At 42.8% G+C, this 12,934-nt stretch overlaps 1 protein-coding gene across 2 annotated transcripts in view; it reads right to left on the bottom strand.

The window, feature by feature from the left end:
* The window catches only part of DZIP1 (DAZ interacting zinc finger protein 1), a 36,371-nt gene extending 23,721 nt beyond the window's left edge, over positions 1–12,650 (bottom strand). The window contains exons 1-7 of one of the 2 annotated variants that reach the window (XM_054162952.1): positions 12,612–12,650; positions 9,250–9,319; positions 8,664–9,161; positions 4,478–4,562; positions 2,802–2,926; positions 1,198–1,359; positions 306–443 (exon numbers count right to left, since the gene is read on the bottom strand). In XM_054162952.1, coding sequence (XP_054018927.1) covers positions 306–443; positions 1,198–1,359; positions 2,802–2,926; positions 4,478–4,562; positions 8,664–9,161; positions 9,250–9,252 — 1,011 coding nt within the window. In that variant the 5' untranslated portion in view covers positions 9,253–9,319; positions 12,612–12,650. The remainder of the gene's footprint in view (positions 1–305; positions 444–1,197; positions 1,360–2,801; positions 2,927–4,477; positions 4,563–8,663; positions 9,162–9,249; positions 9,320–12,611) is intronic. The other variant, XM_054162953.1, reaches the window with a different exon arrangement.
* Positions 12,651–12,934: the final 284 nt, after the last annotated feature.

The following is a 12,934-nucleotide window of genomic DNA, read 5'->3' as shown; positions in this document are numbered from 1 at the left end:
AGCCTGGACATGCAGGTGAGTCTCAAAGCAATACACTGACCTTGGTCTCAGTGACCCTTCTAGTTCAATTTTTCCTACAGCTGGAACTCTGGATTGTCCAAAAGATTTGCACAGCATCAGTATGTGCACTACTGAGATGATATAGTCCTAGTACACAAGTTACACCTGACACACTCAAGGTATTTTAGGCATTGAGAGGGATGAGAATTTTACTTATGGATTTAAAATCATACTTGGAGATATAAAAAAAAGAAAATAACATCAGTAGTTTGTCAAAAGCAATACATTAAAAGTTACACTGTTACCTGTTTTTCCAGAACTTTAACCACATTACGATAATCCTGAGAATTCTGAGGTTTCTCTTCTGTAAATTCTTGGCTGTCTGTCAGTGTTCCTAAATTGGATTTTTGTTGCATATTGGACTTCTGTAATTCTAACAGTTGCTAAAAGGAGGGAGGGAAAAAATTAAGACCTACATATTTATTTATTCATTTATTTATTTACTTTTGTTTGTTTGTTTGTTTTCTAAAACTGTCATTTAATCCAAAATTTACTTTAAACATAACTATGGAGAGACTGCATGAGGCACTTCTAATTCACCTCAGTTCTCAGTTCAGCATTTTCCATATTTCATATCATATTTAATACATACATCTAACACAAATCTACTTTCCAAATATACACAAGACCTAGCAGCTACAACATGTAAGCTGCTCTCATAATGCTGCACGTATTTGTTTTCTGACCCACCTATACTTTTACAGTTCTCTTTCTAGTCACACTTTGGAAAGCATTTCCAGAACACCAACTGAAAACAAGCAGTTTGTGCTGTCAGGACTGCAATGCAGAGGTTACTCCCCTCCATGTTAGTTATGAGAATATTAGTTTGATGGATGCCTAAGAAACAGCAACAATAACAATATTTACTAATCTATAAACAGGCACTCAAAGGCTGACTTAGTTGCTGAAGGCATAATTCATTCATTCCGAACAATGCTCTTAAAAAAAGAGGTATACTGATATTTTATTAACAGAATTTTACAAATACACAATTATGACTATCACCCAATCATTATTTCTGAAGTTTTGTAAGAAGACCTCTAGGGTGACTACATCACATTTGAAAAATGTCAAGGTCAATACCACCTACTATAAGGGATTCATGCCTTAAAATGTTGGAAAATTTAAATCACTTACGTTTTCTAGTGTTGAATTTCTTGAGGATAACTCCTTAAGCTCTTTCATAAACATGTCTTTCACTTTTTCTATTTCATCAGCTAATTTCTCTTTCTCTTCCTCTTTCCATTTATGAAAGGTTTGTATAATTTCTTCCTCTTTTGATTTTTGCTGTTCACATTCCTGAAATTATTGTAAAGCCATTGTTTGTTATTTCCCCCACATGCAATACTAATTCAAGTATCCAAACTCTGTGTAGGAAGCAGTCACTTTCAATGGGCAACACTGTGACATCAAAACCAAGAACAAATGCCAGTGTCTTAAGGCTTCTGGGGTAGCAAACTAACAGTTTGCTAGCAAAACAAGCACACTTCCAGAAGTCTTGGTAGTTCATTATTTTTCATTGAATAACACGAGTGATGCTCACTCTAAATACACAATGATCATCCCTGTAGTTCATCTCCATAACTTATGAATATATCATATCTTTTTTGAGATGAAGGGACTAGACAGAACCACAGAATGGCAGGGGCTGCAAAGGACATCTGGAGATCATCTACTGCGATTGCCCTGCCAAAACAGCTTCCCCTAATCCTCTTCATAGCCCTCTGCTGGATTCTCTCCTGTAGTTGCCTGTCCTCTTGAACTGGGGAGCTCAAAACTTGACACAATAGTCCAGGTACTGCCTCACCATGACACGGTAGAGAAGATTCACAGAATATTAGGGGTTGGAAGGCACCTTGAAAGATCATCTAGTCCCACTCCCCTGCCAGAGCAGGATCACCTATAGTAGGTTACACAGGAACACATCCAGGTGGGTTTTGAATGTATCCAGAGAAGGAGACTCCATAGCCTCTCTGGGCAGCCTGTCCGGTGCTCTGTCCCACTTACGTTTACATGGAACCTCCTATACTCCAGTTTGTACCTGCTGCCCCTTGTCCTATCATTGGACATCACTAAAAAGAGCCTCAAACTCCACTAAGAAGTTCTGAATATTGGCTGACATATTAAGACAAGGTTTTCACAGGTTGTCAACCACACAGTCCTACTTTTGAATGTGGTACAGAGCAAACTGCAATACCAAAATCAAGATCTAAATTAACTGTTGGAAGTATCTTGTCTCTTATACAAGAATTTTCTCTTTAGTGAATAACAAAACCTTACCCCTTTAAAAAATTCCATCCCTCCTTCCCCAGAAAAGTATCGGATTGTATTTATTTAAACAGAAATGAAAAGAATAAATCTTCCTCATTTTATAAAGTACACATAAAATCAGTCATACTAGAAACATTTCATCATCACAAACTATCATTACATTAAAAATTGCTTATGTTTTACCACAGCAAGGTAGTTTCATCTGTTTCAACAACAAGCCATACTTATCTTATGAGCAAATGCTAGAAGAAGCGTTGTCTTAAGTATTCATATAAAACATACCTAAAACAAAAGGTAAAAGCAGACATTCAAAATCATGGAGGGGTGAGGGGACATATGCTCTATGCCCAAGCACCATTGCTGCCAGGTACACAAGCTGTAGAGACATTTTTGTCCTGTTCCAGTTACAAAATGAGTGAGCACGAAGTGCTAACTCTTTTCAGAGGTTCAAGTTATTTAGCACATACTACCTTAGAAAATTGGACCATATAAGCTTGTTGTTCAGCCTCCAACTGGGACCTGGTGAGCTGTAACTGCTCCTTCAGTTTATCAATCTCATCCTGCAGTTTGTCTGTCTTTGCTTTCCTCTTTTGTTCTGTTTGAAAGAAACGGCAGATGTAAAAAATATTTCTTGTAATTTCTGGAAATGTGATATTGCAATTATGTTTCTATAGTGTTTCAGTGCATCACCATGAAGTGTGACTCTCACAAACCACCTCCCTTCCCACCACCATGATTCCCCAAAGATGCTTTAAAATACATAATGTTCTCTGGACTGCTAGCATTATCATCAAGGATCAAAAAATACTGATATTACTGACACGTGAAATAGTTTACGAAATATTTGCAAATACATAACCTAATTTCAAAGGAAGCTAAGCAACTCAGGCTCAAAAAAGGAAACATGATGGGCAAAATGAACCTAAATTACTCAATTACGCTATATTTAAGATATTTTAAGTAACTTTTGTAAGGATTCCATGTGGAATAGAACTCATTATCTTGAATGAATCAGAGGGGATTTCACTGTAATTAAACATGTTAAAATATGCCAAAATTCTAACACTTAAAATTTGAAACACTTCATCAATTTAACAAGGTTTTACTATCCTGTCATCTGGGAATCTGAGCACAATGCAGAATATTATTTCAAAAATAACTGCATGAAGAATTTCCCTCCTATATCCACTTCAAAATAATTCTTTATATGATAATTAGTCCAAATGGTTCTGCAGCATCTTCCACTATCATTCTTATCAAGTATGAAGTGCACAAGAGTTTCTTTCTTCTTCCAATATATTAAGACTTCTTCAGACCCCTCTCATTCTTCCTGCTGTTTTATTTGCCCAACAAGTTACAGTTCAGACACTGCTAGATTCTTCCCAGTCTTTCTCCTCTCAGATGCTCTTTTTTCCAAACTTATTTCTAATCACTGCTACTTGTCAACACTTGCCAAGTCAATTGCTTGCTTAGCAATAAACAGTAAGCATGCAGCTTAACCAGAAGGAGAGGATTTAGAGATGAATGAAAAAAACACTGAAAGCTATGTTTTTCAAAATAAAGATTTTGAAATGAAGACAGACAAAAGTATATAAATTAGTGGTGTAGCAACCAAGGTTCTCATGGATACACGAATTTGGATTATTCCTGACAGTTTCTTTTTCTCACTCTAGTTTACAGATTACTTAGGTCAGGAGAGCCTGAATCTATTCAAAGTTATCCCAGGTGAGTTGGATTATTTTCTCTACTGATAATTCATATACCTTCACAACCTATTTTTTTTCCTTAGCACAACTTCTTAATTTTACCCACACCTTCATAACACACATGCCTACAGAGAAACTGTGCTCTGAACTCTGCTGCTGACTGAAGTATTATGTGGAAATGTTAGTATGAAAAGCTACTGTAAATCTGGCATGCAATTTTTTTTTGTTAATTATTTTGCTCAGACTGAAACGTGTGTTGCCTGACACATTTTGTCAGGTGGTGGTGTTTGCATTCACACAAATGGGCATCTTCCACCTAAAACTGGAACATGAAAATCATTCTTCCCAGTGACACAAAAGCACAGATCGCACTTCCTCACTACAATTATACTTTAAAAAAATATTTATCTTATTTTTTTTTATAACATTAAAGCACATACCAATCTGAGATTCTTCCGGATGACGCCTTTGCATGTGACTTTGTAAAAAGGAATAGCTCATAAAAGCCTTTTCACAAAACTGACACTACAAAAACCAGATAAAAACATTCTTGTTATTAGTAGTAATATCTGTTTGGTAAGTATAGCCGTTCAAGGTTATTATATTTTGCCCAGATGTCAAAAGTAGGCAACTTCAGTAACATTCCATTTCACAAGAATAATGACTAAGATACTCACAATCCCAAATTTCTGTGAAGCTATTAATTGTCATATTCAGTGTATCTTAGTGATGCTCACAGGCAAGAATCCTACTCTGCTAGTAGCACTTGTACAAAGTTTGAAATAAAATGACTCTGACCAAGCAAGTTTAAATTCAAATAAAAACCACAGTTAAGACACAAATATAGGTAGGTAAAAAAAGTATAAGGATAAAGTAAGACAACACCATACAGCAAAATACACACTGGTTCCAGCCAACTAGTAGCCCAGGTATTCTTAAGACTTGTATCATAGTAAAACAGAGCACCATACATTCAGAAAAAAACAAAACCTCAACATGGATTTGAATATAGATAATTGAGCTGTAAGTAACAACTAGCAGCACCACAGATATGTAAAAAGATCAGACATCTCATCTAAAGAATGCAATACACCGTTTTGCAAGGAAGGTACACACATACTTTTGTATGCTACATAGCATCCTTCTGAAGTGCAAAACTTCAACATTACTGCTCCTATAATTTACTTACTATTTTTTTACTTGAACTTGAAGCTGTATTTTAAGTCAAATCTGAATCCTACACATTTAAAAAGATTTTGTTTGCCTTCAAAGTACATTCCACTAATGTTGAGAATATTAAGAACAGGTGGGTAGTACCAGGACAGAAGCTACAGCTACAGATATACTGGTAAGACTGGGAATCAAAGCCCATAATCACTTTATCACTTCAAGTATGGTTGGGTTCTTTTTCTTTCCTATACTCGTTTGGGTTTTTTTCCAAATGAATACATTTTAGCAAACCACAAATACTCATCTGAGTCCTTTATCCTCATCAGTGTGATTTGACTGTAAAAGACTGACTTAACAGACTCAAGACCCTGTCACCATAAACAAATTCCCAGGTTTCATCTAATATTTAAAATACTGCCACAGGATAGGATAGGATAGGATTAACCAGGTTGGAAAAGACCTTAGAGATCATCAAGTCCAACCTATCACGCAACACCGTCTAATCAACTAAACCATGGCACCAGGTACCCCATCCAGTCTCTTCCTAAACAGCTCCAGTGATGGTAACTCCACCACCTCCCCAGGCAGCACATTCCAATGACAAATGACTCTTTCTGTGAAGAACTTCCTCCTAACACCCAGCCTAACCCTCCCCTGGCACAGCTTGAGACTGTATCCTCTTGTTCTGGTGCTGGTTGCCTGGGAGAAGAGACCAACCTCTGCCTGTCTACAACCTCCCTTCAGGGAGTAGTGGAGAGCATTAAGGTCTCCCCTGAGCCTCCTCTTCTCCAGGCTAAGCAACCCCAGCTCCCTCAGCCTCTCCCCATAGGGCTTGTGCTCCAAACCCCTCACCAGCTTTGTTGCCCTTCTCTGGACACGTTCCAGCAACTCAACATCTTTCCTAAACTGAGGGGCCCAGAACTGGACACAGGACTCAAGGTGTGGCCTAACCTGTGCTGAGTCCAGGGGCACAATGACTTCCCTGCTCCTGCTGGCCACACTCTTCCTGATACAGGCCAGGATGCCATTGGCCTTCTTGGCCACCTGGGCACACTGCTGGCTCATGTTCAGCTTACTATCAACCAGTACTCCCAGGTCTCTTTCTGCCTGGTTGCTCTCCAGCCACTCTGACCCCAGCCTGCAGCGCTGCATGGGGTTGATGTGGCCAATGTGTAGAACCCAGCACTTGAATGTGTTACACCTCATGCCATTGGACTCCGCCCATCTGTCCAGCCTGTCAAGGTCCCTCTGCAGAGCTCTCCAACCCTCTAACAGATCAACACCTGCCCCCAGCTTGCTGTCATCTGCAAATTTACTGATGATGGACTCAATCTCCTCATCCAGATCACCAATAAAGATATTGAACAAGATGGGGCCCAACACTGATCCCTGGGGAATACTACTAGTGACTGGCTGCCAGCTGGATGTGGCACCATTCACCACCACTCTCTGGGCTCAGCCCTCCAGCCAGTTCCTAATCCAGCACAGAGTGCTGCTGTCCAAGCCAAAAGCTGACAGCTTGGCCAGGAGTTTGCTGTGGGGGATGGTATCAAAGGCCTTGCTGAAGTCCAGGTAGACTACATCCACAGCCTTCCTCACATCCACCAGGCAGTCACCTGATCATAGAATGAGACAAAGATGGTCAGGCAGGACCTGCCCTTCCTAAATTCATGCTGGCTGTTAAGTAGACTATTAAATATAGGCATCTTTCAGCAAACACTAAGGTCATGAATTAGTAAGACAAATTATGTTGGACAAATGCAAAAAAAAGTACTAACATAAAGCCTAAATAAAGAGATGGTATGGTAGCAAAGCATTGCTACCAACCAAGAGGGAGCTCACAGTATAACAGATTGCACATGATTTATGGAATGAAATTGGCTGTGAAATAATGTTACTCATTCAAGCACAAACTTCATGTCAGTTTGACTTGCTTTCAGTGTAAAAATGCTCTTACTGCAGGAGACAGGATTAACACAGGGAATATTTAGGTTTTGAATTATTTAACATCACTTTTGCAACCACTTTGCACCCTGTTAGACACAAGGTGCACTTCCTGCTTACACTGAACATAAGAATATAAGATTTCTGAACCACATATGAAAAAAGTGAAAAGTTATTATTTAAAATTAAATTTGTATCCCTCAGATGAAGTTTTCAAATTATGACTTGTAGGCACCAGTACCTTTTTATAGTAGTATTTCATGGTTAAACTTGTATCAGTGGTGGATGAAAGGCATTAAATATGAAGTCCAAAGTATGGCTACATTGGATATAAAGTGTGCCTTTACTGGCAAAAAGAGCAAATAACCACTTACAGAGTTAATTGCCAAACCGCCAAAGCTTTAAGGGAATGCAATTTGAACTACCCTCTCAGGAACACAAAAACCTGATTAGCTGGTGCTGCAGATCAGTCAAGATCATGGCACAGAAAAATAATACACAATTAATTGTTTACTGATCGCACTGCTGCCCTGCATTTACAAAGTCTAGAAAGAGTTTATGTCTGCCATTCACACTCAGAATCCTGAACACACCATAAGAACTGCAGGAACTGTTCAAGGTCACTCCCCTAACTCACTTTTCCCGTATGAACCTCAGTAACTTCCAAAAGCAACAAGTTACTGACAGCAAGAGAAAAAGGGGGGAAGGCAATGTTTATATGAAATTGAAACTACAAATAGGAAATGGCTTTTCATCTCTGCTTTATTGTAATTGCCACCAAACAGAAGATTAGTGATGAGCCAAGTTCACTACCATGTTCTGAAAAATATTTAAATCAAACTGCTACACCCAGAACACAAAAACTCCTCCCCAAAAAATAGTGTCAGGACACAGAGTCAGAACAGCAATGTACTAAAGGCTTTTAGGGAAGATCCTAAAGGAACAGACTGTTGTGGAGTTAGGGATGAACTGTCTCACTGGGGCTTCTTTATCATCATGCCTGAGTCACACACACAAGCAGAAACTTTGTGCCTAGAGAAAGTTAATACAGGAAATCGACAACTTGCAGACAGGTAGGTTACTACTTAACAGCAGTTCTGATGCACTTGCCCTGTGTGTTTTGTGGCCTGTGTGTTGGCTGACAGACACGGAAAGACAGCAACAGAAAGTAGTATCATGTTTAGCGTTGGTATGTATACATGTGTATCTGACACCTCATACGTGTGAAAAGCAAACCCAAGAATAAAGAGCACTTTCTAGTAAAAAGATTCCTTAAAAATAATGTAGCACTCTCCCAAATGTCTGTGATATTAGCTAAATGCCTGTGAAACACAGATGGGAAGCGAGGCACCTACAAGCAGTGCACTCCTTTTTCACAGGGTCAATGCTCCCTGCAGCTCCAGCCTCTTGCCCAGCAAGCCACACCACCCCAGCACAGCGGGGCTGCTCTGCCAGACAGGCTCAGAGCTGGCAAGGCGTAAGTGACTGGGTTACCAAGACCTCTCCTCTCACCTGGTGGTAGCTGGCTCTGGCCTCCAGCATCATCTGCTGGGTGCTGATCATCTTCTTCCTCTGCCGGCACTCCTCCTTAAGAGTCTTGATCTCCTGGAGGCGATGGGTCAACTCCTTGTCCAGCTGGTCGCGTTGGACCTGGGCCGCTCGCAGAGCCTCCTCCAGGCTGCCGAGCTGGGCGCTGAGGTACTCCTGGGAGTGCAGCAGGTATTCGGTGGAGAGCTGGGCCAGGCGCAGCAGCTTGAGCAGCAGCGAGTCGGCGGGGCCCTGGCAGTGAGGGCAGCGCTCCCGCTCGGCGCTGCAGAAAGTGACGTGCTCCAGGTGTTCCTGCAGAGCCGCCACGTCCCCCTCCCGCGACACCCGCTCCACGTCCACGGCGCTCAGCCGACGCCAGTCCGGGCCCTCATGGCGGCTGCGGAACTGGAAGGCGGGAAACGGCCCTGCGCCGGCTCCGGCTCCCCCAGCCGCCGGGGGGTAGTAGGCGCGTTCAGTAAAGGGCTGAGGGAGAGAGAGACGTGGCTCAGCCCAGGCCAGCACCCACCCAGCCTCACCGTCTGCTCGCCCGCCCTCCCTGCCTGGCGCTCACCATGTCCGGACTCCCTCCTGCAGGCTCCGCTCAACACCAGCGTCCTCCGCGTCTCTATGGAAGCCGCTGCCTGCACGGGGTGGGAGGCGGGAGTAAGACTCAGCTGCACCGCCTCTCGCCCGTCCCGCAGCTCCTCGGCACCATCACCCTTCTCTGTCAGAGGCACCCAGGGACCCGCGGCGGGCTGGTTGTCCCTACACTGCCCAGGCAGGCAGCACCTGTGTCCAACGGCAGGGACTCGGCTCCGTATACGGCACAAATCCCGTCAGCTACCCATTCCTATGTCAGCTTTCCCTCAGTACCTCCACACTTGCTTAGCAGGCTCACGCTGAGGAGTCCACTACCGCGAGTCCCTGGCGCGCCTCCTGTCCTAACGCCATACGCCCGTACCGATGCGTCCTTTGCCATCTTCACACATTACTCACACCTACAAATACGTCCTCAGCTACACTATCATGTATATGGACCCTTATCACAATTGTACAGCGCATGTTTTCTCTCTCCACGTTCTCTTCACTTCGCTACAGGCTATATGCGGTGCCCTATAAACCCATTTCACTTCACTGCATCAACATTCCTCCCAACCCACAACCCTGTCCCTCCTGACTTACAAACCTTTCTCACCATGATGTTACATTTCCCAGATGTGGTGACATCTGTCACCTTCTGACCATCAGCATTTGGTACATCTGCCACTTCTCTGTACATCTGCTCTACACTGCTGCATGCTCGTGTGCCTCAGCCTGTAGCTCTATGCAATCTCCAGTGCAACTCCCAATCCCTGCACACCCATCTCCTGCCAAACGATTTCATATACCTTTTTCACTCTGACACAGTTGTACACCTTTTATGTGCCACTTCCATGTGCTCCCTTCCTTCAGCACACATCTGCCTGGCATCGCCATGCACCACACCATCTTTTGCTACCGTAGAACTCTATAACCTCACCCCATCTGCCTGTTGTTCATGCCTTGCTACAGTGTTTCCAAACACTTCATCCCCATGAAGCATCTTACAGCCTGCATACATAGTCTACTTGGCCGTCATGCTCTCACTTCTCTTTAAAGGCTGCCTATCTCCCTGTCTCACCACAGTTCCTAGTACTCCCCCCAGTTCAGTATGTTCCATTTCTTTTCTCCTGCTCAGTTTTTGCAAATGCTGTCCCCAGGCAGATGCATCCTTTTCCTCCATCTATAGAATTACCCTTATTCCCTTGCTCATCCTTACTACTCCTCTCCAAAAACTGGCAGCATATGTTTTCCATGTGTGTCAAACATTGGTATAGCCTTCCTAGAGGGGTGGCCAATACCCCAAGCCTGTCAGTGTGTAAGAGGCTTTTGGATGATGCCCATAACAGCATGATTTAACTTTTGGTCAGCCCTTTGGACTAGATGATCTTTGTAAGTTCCTTCCAACTGGAATATTCTATGCTCTGCTATGCTACATTAGCTATGTTAACTATGCATCCTATCACTAGATTCCAGGAGAAGAGATTAGCACCACCTTCTTCACTTCCCCTTCTCAGGAAGCTGTAGAGAGAGCAATGAGGTCACCTCCAAAAAGATGGACATCTAACACGAAGAAATACGTCTGCAGCAGAAATGTCTTTTTTGCAGTCACTGCACTCATCATGCACCCCAAAACCACAACCATAGGACCCACCTCTGCTTCACAGCACACCGACGAGCATTTCCTCTAGCACTCTGCTACCAAAGCCCTACTCCAGCCAGAAACCCAGATCAGTCTCAAGGACAGTTTAGACATTCATTTCAGAAATCCAAGGTCCAGCCCTTACTAGCCTCTCTAATTGTTCACATCTCAAATCTACCCCTGCACAAAGGGAAACCTGGAGGAGAGAACCAGGAGTTCTCTCTTGGTTTATCCACATATTGAAAAGTTGTACCCTTCTGTCTTCCCCACTTCTGTAGAAGGATTGAACTCAGCCTTCCCAGAAACGTATTTAGGCTCAGCACATATATCCACAATACTTAGCAACTTGCTTTTTGGACCTTTAACCTTAAGCCTACTGGCCACACTTCAGAGTGATAGTTAAGTTTTTATATATCTACCATTCAGACTCCTCCATCACTTGCCATGATTGTGGGTTTGTTTTGTTTGGTTGGTTGGTTTGTTTTTAATTTAGAAAGATCCTGTGTGGTGTTCATAACTCTACAGTCTTCTTCTGCAAGGATGACAATTTTTGCCACCTCATTTTCCACGAACAGGGCCTCAGGCAATTATATATGAAATATAAATCTGCCTGGTTTACCACTGAACTTTGTACTGCTCTGACTCCTTAGGAAAAATATACCACTAATTTCCTTTAGAGCTATTTCTAATATACTGCAGACTCCATCCCATTTAGTGTGTAAATATACCTTTGTTTGTAACCATTTATATTAAAAACAAACAAACAAAACCCCCAAACCAACAAAAACCACTGACTACTATCCAAAATGTTCAGGTCTCAAATTCTTTAGAATACCCTGAAAACTTGTATTTGGGTATTTTTCCTAATCAAAGGAACTGTTTAGCTGTACATAATGAAATTGGTCTCCCAAAGATCTAAGTCCAGAAGATGCTCTATCTGACATAGGAGGAATCTCTCCACACAGAAAACACATGAATTTTGTAAACCATCAATTTGTGTGTCATGCAGAAGATGCCTGAGAAAGCACATATGGCATAACTCACAGATGTACAGGTTTCATTAAAACGCCCATCATTTAAAGCCAGGAAAGTCAAACCAGTCTCATGGATATGCTTATTCACCTATACCAACACATTTAGCCAGAAATATGATAGAACTGTTAAGGTTGTAAAACCCTTTAAGATCACCACATCCAACCTTTAACCTAGCACAACCAAATCCACCACTAAATCATATCCCAGAGCACTACATCTATGCACCTTTAAAATATGTTCAGTGGCTCAACCACTTCCCTGGGCACCCTGTTCCAATGCTTGACAACCCTTTTGGTGAAGAAATTTTTCCTAATGTCCAAACTAAAACTCACTTGGCACAACTTGAAGTCTTTTCCTCTTGTCCTACAGTTTGTTACTTGATAAAGAGTGACACTTCATTACAACTTTCTTTCGGGTAGTTGGAGAGCGCAATGTCTTCCCTGAACCTCTTTTGTGGTTTTTTTCTAGACTAAACCACCCCAGTTTCATATAAAGTTTTATGATGCTCCGACTAAATCTGCTTTAATGCAACCTCGCAGTGGTGCCTCATGAAACTGAGGAGACTCGAGGCTCTCAGGGAGGTCTCTACCTCAGCGGAGGCACAAAGAGTACACACAGATCGAGTCAGCCCTTTTCGATCACTTCCCTCCCCCCCCCTTTCTTTCTATCGTATTTACTTCATCCTTGGAGCTGTGCTCATGCAGAAGTTAAGGCTGTCATCCACTCGCGGGGCCCTCTCGGTTAGGGTTGGTACCGCCGTATTCGAGGGTCGCGGGCAGTGAAGAGAGTCCGCTTCCGGGGACACCCCTTCCCACGAGGGTGAGCAGCACAAGGGGAAGGGTCGTTTCAGCCTGTGTCCGTAAGCCAGGCCCAAGCCCGGCGGGCAGGCAGCGGGGCTATAGGCGGAGTGCCGCGGGAGCCGGATGAGCAGGGACGGCCTGCGGGAGGCCCTAAGTGGGGCTCCATCTCTCCGCCAAAACCTCCATCCCCGCTCCGGAGA

The sequence above is a fragment of the Dryobates pubescens genome, chromosome 7, assembly GCF_014839835.1.
Source record: "Dryobates pubescens isolate bDryPub1 chromosome 7, bDryPub1.pri, whole genome shotgun sequence".
Lineage (NCBI taxonomy): Eukaryota > Metazoa > Chordata > Aves > Piciformes > Picidae > Dryobates > Dryobates pubescens.
The sequence above is the reverse complement of the archived record's forward strand: the minus strand, read 5'-3'. Positions and strand labels throughout refer to the sequence as shown.